At 32.8% G+C, this 14,514-nt stretch overlaps 1 protein-coding gene across 1 annotated transcript in view; it reads left to right on the top strand.

Moving 5' to 3' along the window:
* Positions 1–13,623, top strand: part of LOC143241743 (structural maintenance of chromosomes protein 6-like) — an 86,265-nt gene extending 72,642 nt beyond the window's left edge. Inside the window, exons 19-25 of the mRNA XM_076484968.1 lie at positions 4,259–4,396; positions 9,824–9,939; positions 10,193–10,292; positions 10,973–11,131; positions 11,362–11,514; positions 12,496–12,674; positions 13,007–13,623. Coding sequence (XP_076341083.1) covers positions 4,259–4,396; positions 9,824–9,939; positions 10,193–10,292; positions 10,973–11,131; positions 11,362–11,514; positions 12,496–12,674; positions 13,007–13,019 — 858 coding nt within the window. The 3' untranslated portion in view covers positions 13,020–13,623. The remainder of the gene's footprint in view (positions 1–4,258; positions 4,397–9,823; positions 9,940–10,192; positions 10,293–10,972; positions 11,132–11,361; positions 11,515–12,495; positions 12,675–13,006) is intronic.
* The last annotated feature ends 891 nt before the right edge of the window (positions 13,624–14,514 follow it).

Raw genomic sequence — 14,514 nt, 5'->3', positions numbered from 1 at the left:
TGGTGTAACAACAAGTATGGTATCAGTCATGATGTGAAACAAACTGGTGATACAGTAGGAGCATGGTGTAACAACAACAAGTATGGTATCAGTCATGATGTGTCACAAACTGGTGATACAGTAGGAGCATGGTGTAACAACAACAAGTATGGTATCAGTCATGATGTGTCACAAACTGGTGATACAGTAGGAGCAATGTGTAGGAACAACAAGTATGGTATCAGTCATGATGTATCACAAACTGGTGATACAGTAGGAGCATGGTGTAACAAAAACAAGTATGGTATCAGTCATGATGTATCACAAACTGGTGATACAGTAGGAGCATGGTGTAACAACAAGTATGGTATCAGTCATGATGTATCACAAACTGGTGATACAGTAGGAGCATGGTGTAACAACAACAAGTATGGTATCAGTCATGATGTATCACAAACTGGTGATACAGTAGGAGCATGGTGTAACAACAAGTATGGTGTCAGTCATGATGTGTCACAAACTGGTGATACAGTAGGAGCATGGTGTAACAACAACAAGTATGGTATCAGTCATGATGTATCACAAACTGGTGATACAGTAGGAGCATGATGTAAGAACAACAAGTATGGTATCAGTCATGATGTATCACAAACTGGTGATACAGTAGGAGCATGGTGTAACAACAACAAGTATGGTATCAGTCATGATGTTTCACAAACTGGTGATACAGTAGGAGCATGGTGTAAGAACAACAAGTATGGTATCAGTCATGATGTATCACAAACTGGTGATACAGTAGGAGCATGGTGTAACAACAACAAGTATGGTATCAGTCATGATGTGTCACAAACTGGTGATACAGTAGGAGCATGATGTAAGAACAACAAGTATGGTATCAGTCATGATGTATCACAAACTGGTGATACAGTAGGAGCATGGTGTAACAACAAGTATGGTATCAGTCATGATGTATCACAAACTGGTGATACAGTAGGAGCATGGTGTAAGAACAACAAGTATGGTATCAGTCATGATGTATCACAAACTGGTGATACAGTAGGAGCATGGTGTAACAACAAGTATGGTATCAGTCATGATGTATCACAAACTGGTGATACAGTAGGAGCATGGTGTAACAACAACAAGTATGGTATCAGTCATGATGTGTCACAAACTGGTGATACAGTAGGAGCATGGTGTAACAACAACAAGTATGGTATCAGTCATGATGTATCACAAACTGGTGATACAGTAGGAGCATGGTGTAACAACAACAAGTATGGTATCAGTCATGATGTATCACAAACTGGTGAAACAGTAGGAGCATGGTGTAAGAACAACAAGTATGGTATCAGTCATGATGTATCACAAACTGGTGATACAGTAGGAGCATGGTGTAAGAACAACAAGTATGGTATCAGTCATGATGTATCACAAACTGGTGATACAGTAGGAGCATGGTGTAAGAACAACAAGTATGGTATCAGTCATGATGTATCACAAACTGGTGATACAGTAGGAGCATGGTGTAACAACAACAAGTATGGTATCAGTCATGATGTATCACAAACTGGTGATACAGTAGGAGCATGGTGTAACAACAACAAGTATGGTATCAGTCATGATGTGTCACAAACTGGTGATACAGTAGGAGCATGGTGTAACAACAACAAGTATGGTATCAGTCATGATGTATCACAAACTGGTGATACAGTAGGAGCATGGTGTAACAACAAGTATGGTATCAGTCATGATGTGTCACAAACTGGTGATACAGTAGGAGCATGGTGTAACAACAACAAGTATGGTATCAGTCATGATGTATCACAAACTGGTGATACAGTAGGAGCATGGTGTAACAACAAGTATGGTATCAGTCATGATGTATCACAAACTGGTGATACAGTAGGAGCATGGTGTAACAACAAGTATGGTATCAGTCATGATGTATCACAAACTGGTGATACAGTAGGAGCATGGTGTAAGAACAACAAGTATGGTATCAGTCATGATGTATCACAAACTGGTGATACAGTAGGAGCATGGTGTAACAACAACAAGTATGGTATCAGTCATGATGTATCACAAACTGGTGATACAGTAGGAGCATGGCCAGTGGTTAGTGATTGTTCTGAGCTAATTCATATAAACTGAAATGTGATCACTTATTTATTGAAGAGTTGTACATCATATGTGATTCATTGTAATCATTGTTTCTTAGAGTTGTACATCATATGTGATTCATTATAATCATTGTTTGTTAAACAGTTGTACATCATATGTGATTCATTATAATCATTGTTTGTTATATAGTTGTACACCATATGTGATTCATTATAATCATTGTTTCTTAAATAGTTGTACACCATATGTGATTCATTATAATCATTGTTTGTTAAATAGTTGTACAACATATGTGACTCAATATAATCATTGTTTGTTAAATAGTTGTACATCATATGTGATTCATTGTAATCATTGTTAAATAGTTGTACATCATATGTGATTCATTGTAATCATTGTTAAATAGTTGTACATCATATGTGATTCATTATAATCATTGTTTGTTAAATAGTTGTAGATCATATGTGATTCATTATAATCATTGTTTGTTAAATAGTTGTAGATCATATGTGATTCATTATAATCATTGTTTGTTAAATAGTTGTAGATCATATGTGATTCATTGTAATCATTGTTTGTTAAATAGTTGTACACCATATGTGATTTATTATAATCATTGTTTCTTAAATAGTTGTACATCGTATGTGATTTATTATAATCATTGTTTCTTAAATAGTTGTACACCATATGTGATTCATTATAATCATTGTTTGTTAAATAGTTGTACACCATATGTGATTCATTATAATCATTGTTTGTTAAATAGTTGTACACCGTGTGTGATTCATTATAATCATTGTTTGTTAAATAGTTGTACATCATATGTGATTTATTCTAATCATTGTTTGTTAAATAGTTGTACACCATATGTGATTCATTATAATCATTGTTTGTTAAATAGTTGTACACCATATGTGATTCATTGTAATCATTGTTTGGTAAATAGTTGTACATCATATGTGATTCATTGTAATCATTGTTTGTTAAATAGTTGTACATCATATGTGATTCATTGTAATCATTGTTTGTTAAATAGTTGTACATCATATGTGATTTATTCTAATCATTGTTTGTTAAATAGTTGTACACCATATGTGATTTATTATAATCATTGTTTCTTAAATAGTTGTACATCATATGTGATTTATTATAATCATTGTTTGTTAAATAGTTGTACACCATATGTGATTCATTATAATCATTGTTTGTTAAATAGTTGTACACCATATGTGATTCATTATAATCATTGTTTGTTAAATAGTTGTACACCATATGTGATTCATTGTAATCATTGTTTGTTAAATAGTTGTACATCATATGTGATTCATTGTAATCATTGTTTGTTAAATAGTTGTACACCATATGTGATTCATTATAATCATTGTTTGTTAAATAGTTGTACATCATATGTGATTCATTATAATCTTTGTTTGTTAAATAGTTGTACACCATATGAGATTCATTATAATCATTGTTTGTTAAATAGTTGTACACCATATGTGATTCATGATAATCATTGTTTGTTAAATAGTTGTACTCCATATGTGATTCATTGTAATCATTGTTTGTTAAATAGTTGTACATCATATGTGATTCATTATAATCATTGTTTGCTAAATAGTTGTACATCATATGTGATTCATTCTAATCAGTCTTTGTTAAATAGTTGTACATCATATGTGATTTATTCTAATCATTGTTTGTTAAATAGTTCTACACCATATGTGATTCATTGTAATCATTGTTTGTTAAATAGTTGTACACCATATGTGATTCATTGTAATCATTGTTTGTTAAATAGTTGTACACCATATGTGATTCATTATAATCATTGTTTGTTAAATAGTTGTACATCATATGTGATTCATTATAATCATTGTTTGTTAAATAGTTGTACACCGTGTGTGATTCATTATAATCATTGTTTGTTAAATAGTTATACATCATATGTGATTCATTATAATCATTGTTTGTTAAATAGTTGTTCATCATATGTGATTCATTGTAATCATTGTTTGTTAAATAGTTGTACATTGTATGTGATTCATTGTAATCATTGTTTTTTAAATAGTTGTACATCATATGTGATTGATTATAATCATTGTTTGTTAAATAGTTGTAGATCATATGTGATTCATTATAATCATTATTCCAGGAAAAACTGAATCAAATTGACAGTGAAATAGAACAGCTTAAAGCAAGCCGACGTCATTACCAAGATAAACTAAAGAAACATGCAGAGACAGTTGCAAGGATGAGAAGAGAGTTTGAAATTGCTAAAAAGGATTGTGATGTGAGTATCATATGATAAATCAACTCCCAGTACTCTCATTCTACAAATAGCCCCAGAAACTATGGGTTTAATAAAATAGATTGCTGCGGTACATTTGTTTCTGTAGTTCTGATGTTACCTTAGTTTTTCAACATAGATCGTTTGATCTCTTTCAGAACTTTTAATCGGAAATAATTCATATTTATTATCAGAGTTTACATGGTCCACTATTGTATGCACAAAATAATATATTTCTTCAAGAAAATTTTATAGATGGATTTAGAAATTAAATTTATATTTAAGAGAATTTACAGTGTGTGTTTGTTTTTTAAACAAAGATGAATAGAATGTAACATATTACTCCAGAAGACAAATGTTTTGTTTGTAAGCCAACGTTTCTCTGTTCTCACTTCATCAGCGTAAACAGCATACTTACTGACTCAGGCTTATACAAAATAATTCAAAATAATTGAAGTCATTGGGACTTTACAAAAGAACATGTAGACCTCATATGGTAACATTATATTGTTCGACTTTGTAAGTTGGAATTACTTGCATACACAAAATTATACTATTTAAAGCACACATAAAGTATGTTGTGATACTGTTAATTAAACAGTATCTATAACTTAGTTTTGTATACATATGTTTAAGTTTTGGTTTTTGGACATCAAGTAACGTTACTGTCGGGAACCTTTCCAAAACAAAGTTGTGTTTGTTTAAAGAAGTAATACAGTCATATTTAGAACAAGAATTAACCTGTGAAAAGGAAAAGAAAGGATTGGTTATTGTAACAGATTCATACTTGTATTTCTGTGTTAGTGAAAAAAAGCCATCCTAGTAGGACACACAGTTTAATGAAGAATGAAATAAGTTATTCTTTTTCTACCATAGAAACAATATCTGTATGTTTTTAAAAAACAGACAAACAAGAGACGGTATTTATTTGTGTTGTTTAAAATTGCTTTGCTACAGACGGTACAAACTTCAGTACATAAGTAAAACTATAAGTATCTAAATCAGTAAAAACATAGTTTATTGTTGGCCCTTACCAAGACCTTAAACAAATCAGAATGGATGGATACATCACATTTATGTAGGGCTTGTTTACGTTTTTTAAACTTAACTAAAGACATGGTGTTAACATCTTCTCTTATACGACTTATGAACTGTCTTTTATGAACGTTCTTAGATCGGCTTACAACTTGTTGTAGAGGTTTTAGGATGAATCCATAATTTGTTTCCCATATTTTCTTATATAGATATTTTTATCATAAGGATTATTTTGTATTTATCTTGAAACATAGATTTAGAACTAACCTTAATCTCCAGAACTGGTCGAACCTTGAAAGTTTTTATTTTCATTATATATTGTTATCAGTGAAGAGACAAGATATTCTGTTATAGTATAATAATAATATTAATAACATTATGATAATTATAATTAAAGTTAGAGCAGAGTGTACAATTAGCTTTATTCATAACTGGAATAATGTTCAGTGCTATATAGACAGAATTTACTATTAGTGCTGAATAGGCACATTGACACCAGAATCTAGTATTAGTGCTACATATAGAGCTTGTTTTGACCTGAATCTAGTATTAGTGCAGTATAGACAGATTGTTTTGACCAGAATCTAGTGTTAGTGCTATATAGACAGATTTTTTTTACCAGAATCTGGTATTAGTGCTGTATAGACAGATTGTTTTGACCAGAATCTAGTATTAGTGCTGTATAGACAGATTGTTTTGACCAGAATCTAGTATTAGTGCTGTATAGACAGATTGTTTTGACCAGAATCTAGTATTAGTGCTGTATAGACAGATTGTTTTGACCAGAATCTAGTGTTAGTGCTATATAGACAGATTTTTTTGACCAGAATCTGGTATTAGTGCTGTATAGACAGATTGTTTTGACCACAATCTAGTATTAGTGCTGTATAGACAGATTGTTTTGACCAGAATCTAGTATTAGTGCTACATAGACAGCTTGTTTTGACCAGAATCTAGTATTTGTGCTGTGACAGATTGTTTTGACCAGGATCTAGTATTAGTGCTGTATAGACAGATTGTTTTGACCTGAATCTGGTATCAGTGGTACATAGACAGCTTGTTTTGACCTGAATCTAGTATTAGTGCTACATAGACAGCTTGTTTTGACCAGAATCTAGTATTAGTGTTACATGGACAGATTGTTTTGACCAGAATCTAGTATTAGTGCTGTATAGACAGATTGTTTTGACCAGAATCTAGTATTAGTGCTGTATAGACAGATTGTTTTGACCAGAATCTAGTGTTAGTGCTATATAGACAGATTTTTTTTACCAGAATCTGGTATTAGTGCTGTATAGACAGATTGTTTTGACCAGAATCTAGTATTAATGCTATATAGACAGATTGTTTTGACCTGAATCTAGTATTAGAGTAACATAAACAGCTTGTTTTGACCTGAATCTAGTATTAGTGCTAGATAGACAGCTTGTTTTGACCTGAATCTAGTATTAGTGCTACATAGACAGATTTATATGCAAAAACGGCTTACTTATACAACAACTTAAACCCAAAATAAACCAATATAAAGGAATGCCTTTATACCTATATTAATATAATAAAATAAATAAAATTATATATTCAAACATCTAATACTGCCCTCTACATTTGACACACAGTTACACAACCCCTTTCAAACATGTGGTCAGTTTCGGTCAGTTACCTCTTTCTTTGTGAACCTGGCGATGACCGAAGAAGGTCGAAACGTTGTTCGCTCTTCTATGTAAAAGTGTTTTCTCAGCCCAAACGAGCCGTTTTTGCATATAAATTTTCTCAACAAGTGGGTTTCTCGTCATCACTGATAGACAGATTGTTTTGACCAGACTCTAGTATTAGTGCTACATAGACAGCTTGTTTTGACCTGAATCTAGTATTAGTGCTGCATAGACAGATTGTTTTGACCAAAATCTAGTATTAGTGCTATATAGACAGCTTGTTTTGACCAGAATCTAGTATTAGTGCTACATAGACAGCTTGTTTTGACCAGAATCTAGTGTTAGTGTTACATGGACAGATTGTTTTGACCACAATCTAGTATTAGTGCAACATAGACAGCTTGTTTTGACCTGAATCTAGTATTAGTGCTACATAGACAGCTTGTTTTGACCACAATCTAATATTAGTGCTACATAGACAGATTGTTTTGAACTGAATCTAGTATTAGTGCTGTATAGACAGATTGTTTTGACCACAATCTAATATTAGTGCTACATCAACAGATTGTTTTGACCTGAATCTAGTATTAGTGCTACATCGACAGATTGTTTTGACCTGAATCTAGTATTAGTGCTGTATAGACAGATTGTTTTGACCACAATCTAATATTAGTGCTACATAGACAGATTGTTTTGACCTGAATCTATTATTAGTGCTACATCGACAGATTGTTTTGACCTGAATCTAGTATTAGTGCAACACAGACAGCTTGTTTTGACCTGAATTCGTATTAGAGCTGCATAGACAGCTTGTTTTGACCAAAATCTAGCATTAGTGCTATATAGACAGCTTGTTTTGACCAGAATCTAGTATTAGTGCTACATAGACAGCTTGTTTTGACCAGAATTTAGTATTAGTACTGTATAGACAGCTTGTTTTGACCAGAATCTAGTATTAATGCTACATAGACAGCTTGTTTTGACCAGAATCTAGTATTTGTGCTGTATAGACAGATTGTTTTGATTAGGATCTGGTATTAGTGCTATATAGACAGATTGATTTGACCTGAATCTGGTATCAGTGGTACATACACAGCTTGTTTTGACCACAATCTAGTATTAGTGCTACATAGACAGATTGTTTTGACCTGAATCTAGTATTAGTGCTGCATATAATTCACTGTAGAATAATGTAAGTGTAAAACAAACTTGGATGTCCATGTTCACAAATCAGTGGTTTAATTCACTGTAGAATAAGTAAGTGTAAAACAAACTTGGATGTCCATGTTCATAAATCAGTGGTTTAATTCACTGTATAATAAGTAAGTGTAAAACAAACTTGGATGTCCATGTTCACAAATCAGTGGTTTAATTCACTGTAGAATAAGTAAGTGTAAAACAAACTTGGATGTCCATGTTCACAAATCAGTGGTTTAATTCACTGTATAATAAGTAAGTGTAAAACAAACTTGGATGTTCATGTTCACAAATCAGTGGTTTAATTCACTGTAGAATAAGTAAGTGTAAAACAAGCTTGGATGTCCATGTTCACAAATCAGTGGTTTAATTCACTGTATAATAAGTAAGTGTAAAACAAACTTGGATGTCCATGTTCACAAATCAGTGGTTTAATTCACTGTAGAATAAGTAAGTGTAAAACAAGCTTGGATGTCCATGTTCACAAATCAGTGGTTTAATTCACTGTATAATAAGTAAGTGTAAAACAAACTTGGATGTCCATGTTCACAAATCAGTGGTTTAATTCACTGTTGAATAAGTAAGTATAAAACAAACTTGGATGTCCATGTTCACAAATCAGTGGTTTAATTCACTGTATAATAAGTAAGTGTAAAACAAACTTGATGTCCATGTTCACAAATCAGTGGTTTAATTCACTGTAGAATAAGTAAGTGTAAAACAAACTTGGATGTCCATGTTCACAAATCAGTGGTTTAATTCACTGTAGAATAAGTAAGTGTAAAACAAACTTGGATGTCCATGTTCACAAATCAGTGGTTTAATTCACTGTAGAATAAGTAAGTGTAAAACAAACTTGGATGTCCATGTTCACAAATCAGTGGTTTAATTCACTGTAGAATAAGTAAGTGTAAAACAAACTTGATGTCCATGTTCACAAATCAGTGGTTTAATTCACTGTAGAATAAGTAAGTGTAAAACAAACTTGGATGTCCATGTTCACAAATCAGTGGTTTAATTCACTGTAGAATAAGTAAGTGTAAAACAAACTTGGATGTCCATGTTCACAAATCAGTGGTTTAATTCACTGTAGAATAAGTAAGTGTAAAACAAACTTGGATGTCCATGTTCACAAATCAGTGGTTTAATTCACTGTAGAATAAGTAAGTGTAAAACAAACTTGTAACAAATCAGTGGTTTAATTCACTGTAGAATAAGTAAGTGTAAAACTTGGATGTCCATGTTCACAAATCAGTGGTTTAATTCACTGTAGAATAAGTAAGTGTAAAACAAATCTGGATGTCCATGTTCACAAATCAGTGGTTTAATTCACTGTAGAATAAGTAAGTGTAAAACAAACTTGGATGTCCATGTTCACAAATCAGTGGTTTAATTCACTGTAGAATAAGTAAGTGTAGAACAAGCTTGGATGTCCATGTTCACAAATCAGTGGTTTAATTGACTGTAGGTCTAAAATCCAAAGTCTGTGAGTTTTGGTTTCATGTTTTTTTCTTTGGCCACAAAACATGTTTCTCTTTTGTTACAGGCGAAGGTGAAACGAGCAGAAGCCCTCTGTGAACGAGTTAACACAAGACGTCAACCTCACACCGTTGAGAATGAGATGAAACAGATAGAATCCCAGTTAAAAGAGAAAGAACAGACGATGTCGAGAAATGCTTTTTGTTGTATTATTAACGATGTGATAATGGGGTTTGTATTGTGAAGATGTAGTAACATGATGTATGTTTACAATAAAGTGATTCGTAGTTTTGTAGTTTTCAGTTCCATCAAATAGTATTTTCTTACTAGTGTTTTGTATTGAACTAAAGACTGAAGGTTTTAAGTGGGCTCCCTTCAAAAATTTAAGTGTTCTTTTTATCAAATGTTTTTAAAATCTGATTTTGTTTTTTTGTAGACATGGCAACAAGGAGGAAGTTACTGTTAAGTATTATGAAACAAAACAAAAGTACAAAAAGATTCAACTGGAAATGAAAAAAATGAAGAAATTCATGGAGGTGCGTTTGGTATCAGTTATTTACAGTGTTGATCGATCAATCATTTGATATGTAATGTCCAGTGAGCACTTAAGTTTCAAATGAAAAACTTGTTTATGGTCAGACATAGTACAGCCTGGTGTCTGTATTTCCATACCCATTAGTAAGAAAGTCCGTAGCTACAAACTCTTACACATTTTTAGGGTCATGGTCCATGAGTATCATAGGAGCGACAGTCAAATCTCACTGATTTAAATTGAATAGCCAGAATATTGGGGTGTAGATGCTGTTGGCTGTCGGTCTTTATCAGCATATGTTTTTGGTACAAACATTCATAAAAAGTGGTTACCAAAGTTGCATATTACACATGAAGCTAGTAGCAGTGACAAGCATATAGGTTCCAAAGTGTATTAAGTTCCTGTTCTAAACTTAAACAAATAGTTGAGGTTTTCAATAAACAATGTTTAAATACTATGATAAATAAAAACCCAATAATTTCTTTACTAGAAGAACTGTTGAGTTTCTTTAGTTGAAGAAATAAAGTTGATACTCAGTTGAAGTTTCAGTTGTTGAAAGTTTTCACTCGGTGAAATGTTGTTACTTGTGCAGTGATAAGGTGGATTGTAAGCTTTTACTCTGATGTGTGAATACGTTATATGTCTTATGAGTTAACATTTCAGAGAGTATCTTCTTTTAAATAGGCATTAGATGAAGGTATTCAGAAGAGGAAAAGGGTTTATAGAATATTCCGACAGCAGCTTTGTCTACGTATAAAATATCTGTTTATCACAGCACTGTCTCAGAGGAATTATGATGGGAAAATCTCTTTTGATCACAAGGAAGAAACATTAAAGATTGAAGTGAGTCTCTCTGTACACATAGATTAATAAATAGTATTCTTTTAAAAGGTTCTGATGATATTTGTAAGAAATTATCAGAATGTTTTTTGTTCTTGAGTGTAACTGTGGTAATATTCTGTTATTTAGTGATTTTAGTTTTTATCTGGAATGCTTTTTCCAATACAAGTTTGCAAATTGAAAACTAAATTTCTGTTTAGCAGTTAAGAAACTCTAAAAATTTAAATCTTTAGGTTCGAACCAATGAAACTATCAAAGATTACAACTCTGATTTGAAATCTTTGTCTGGAGGTGAGCGATCATTTGCCACAGTTTGTTTCCTTCTAGCTTTGTGGGATGCCGTGGAATCACCATTTCGGATATTGGATGAATTTGACGTGTTCATGGTAATGTCAAATTTCAAATTTTGTTATAAGTGGGAAAAGGTTCAACATGAGAAACACAAATGAGACTATACTTATATTCAGAGCCTACAGATAACAGATTCTGTGTGAACTATATCTGTAGGATATTATTGGTTTAAACTTTCTTTCTTTCTTCGTTTTATATTTGAACTCCCAATACACTGAATGAAAAACTGTAATATGAAATATCCCTACACTTATTAAATTTTAATTTGTAATAATACAATAGGAAATAACCAACAGTCTCCTAGTGAGAGACTGGTGGGTTTATGAACTTACAGTGCTAAACTCCAAGGGTTTGATTCTCCAATGTAAAGACAGCTAATAGAACAGTGTGGCTTTGCCTAAAACTATATAACACGAACTAATGTTAAAACAGTGGTAAACTTTGTACTTTCCTAGTTTAATATTAATATTATTTTCTTAAATCATTTCATTACAAGCTTCAATTGATACATTTTTTCCAATAAAGCAAAATATAAAAAAACTAATTCTAGTGGTGTTCAGAGTGGCTGTTTTGTAGCAAATCAATCTAACTTTGCACTAGTTGTACCATCATGGCTGTTGTCATTAGTGTAGGCTTGATGCTTCAGAAGCTGTGAATTGTACCTTCACAGTAGTGGGTTTTGTGAACTAACTTGTTTAGAATGTAGAAAATAATCACATTGATGTATATACTGTTATTTTTGTTCATTTTCTGAAAACCTACAGAATAACGTTGCAGCTCTGTTGCAGTCAAAATTATCTATATAAAGGTTGACAACGTGTAAAGTTACACACAACTACCCTCAAAGGACAACTGATCAGCTAGTGTTGATAGATAATTAAACTTCTAAGTTACTAGTTTGTAACATTAACAAGTGCCAATACATGTATAAGTTACGTCAATGAATTTCCAACACAAGGTTAGCCTATTTGTGTTTGTCACAAAAACACAACAAATTTGTTTTTGAACTTTGTCAGGACATGGCAAACAGAAGGGTCAGTATGGACATGATGTTAGACACGGCTCTTCATAAGCTTCGACATCAGTTCGTTTTTCTGACGCCCCAGGACATGACCAAGATCCGAGCTTCTCCCAGGATTCGAATCTGTAGGATGCCAGATCCTGATCGACGACAGTCGACTTTACCTTTTGGCCAGTAGGTTGTAAACTCACACAAGGACTAAGTTAGAAAGTTTGTTCAGTTTGAATTTCTAAAGTGAATTAACTCAGCAGTTTCTTTATATCATTCAAACATTCTGTTTAATGTGTTACGATTGTCTTTTTACTTTGTATGAGCATTTTGTTAGTTTAAGGTTACAGAAGATTTGCTTTATATAAACTAAACTGTTTCATCAGATAGAAAAAACTAAGGTATCAGAATTTGTCACTGAATTTGTAGGTTTTAAAAACTAGAGACCATGTATATATTGTTGTATAGAGCTGTTAAACTATTCTTCAGTAATAGTAATCGTATGACTTCTGTTGTAGAAACCATAATTAACCATACGTGCATGGGCTCGGGCCTGACCTGGTATGGAAGAAGGAACACTGGCTGTAATTCTGATTTTTCTACATATGTCTACACAAAGAGAAGAAGATTGTTAGCAAAGTGTGCTGGTTTGTTGCACACTAAAAATCAAATGTTCAACAAATGTATGCCTGTGAATTAATGATGTCAGTTTGACCAGAGACTGACGGGTCCAAGTGCAAGCTTGTTATATAGCTTCTGATTGGTCTAATGCTCTTTCATAACATATGAACCGTTTGTTTTGGTATCCTTGTATCTGGTATTTACCAGGAACTGTCACTAAATCAACAGTGTAGGGTAAACTGACCAGTTGATAACCGTGACATGAAATACTGTTGAATGACATTCTGTGAACACTTTGACCACAACCCCTGCACATAAGAGTTAATACAATTTAAATGTTTTATTGTAGAAGTTGATTTGTACCAGTCATTCCAATCATGTTTAATACCATTTATATATCACTGAACTATGAGTGCTTCAGAAGAAATATTGTAATTATATCATTGTGTATTTATTACATGAAATGTGCCAGTTGTTCCAGAGATAAAAATATTGTAATTAAAAGTTAAACTTCTGAACCGATGCATGCTGATTCATTCTTTATTTAGTTATCACTGTGATAACAATAGTCTGTTTTTTTTTCTCTTCTGAAAAAACAAATTACCTTATGTACAATCTTAATATGACTTTTTGATCTGTTACATCACAACACATCTACAGGACATTAGATGTATGACATGGTTAAGATATACATTTTTGGCATCAGGAAAGCAGTTTATAAAGTATAGAAGGTAAAACATAGCCATGTATTTCATGCGAGCTATAAACCTTTTAACAGACATAGGCATAAGGGGGGAGACACCCACTTTTGTCCCCACCTTCCTATTTTTCATACTTTGAGTTACATTGGAAATGGAAGATATATTTTATGAAAGAAGGATTTTGAAGAGTCACTGCTTTAGTTTTGTGTCAATTTGAAATACAAATATTGATATTTTAATAAACTTGAGACTAGTTCTAATAATTTATAGCCAACTGTTTGTACATCTCTTGTGTTTTATGTTTTGTTATAAACACCTAGAATCAACGTACCTTTGTTTTAGTGGGTGTTGTATAAGACTTGCTTCAATGAATGTTACAAACAACTAATTAGTTGATAATGTAACACTCCAATGATGAAGGAACTGATGTGAGTACTATCATGATAAGGGTGTGATACTACAGGTGTTCCGCCTCTCTCTGCGTAAGGGTGTGAGACTACAGGCGTTCCGCTCTCTGCATTAAGGGTGTGATACTACAGGCGTTCCGCCTCTCGCTAAGGGTGTGATACTACAGGCGTTCCCGCTCTCTGCATTAAGGGTGTGATACTACAGGCGTTCCGTCTCTCTGCGTTAAGGGTGTGAGACTACAGGCGTTCCGCTCTCTGCATTAAGGGTGTGATACTACAGGCATTCTGTCTTTCTGC

The sequence above is a fragment of the Tachypleus tridentatus genome, unplaced genomic scaffold, assembly GCF_004210375.1.
Source record: "Tachypleus tridentatus isolate NWPU-2018 unplaced genomic scaffold, ASM421037v1 Hic_cluster_1, whole genome shotgun sequence".
NCBI classification, from domain to species: domain Eukaryota; kingdom Metazoa; phylum Arthropoda; class Merostomata; order Xiphosura; family Limulidae; genus Tachypleus; species Tachypleus tridentatus.
This window is presented reverse-complemented; position numbering and strand designations above follow the sequence as displayed.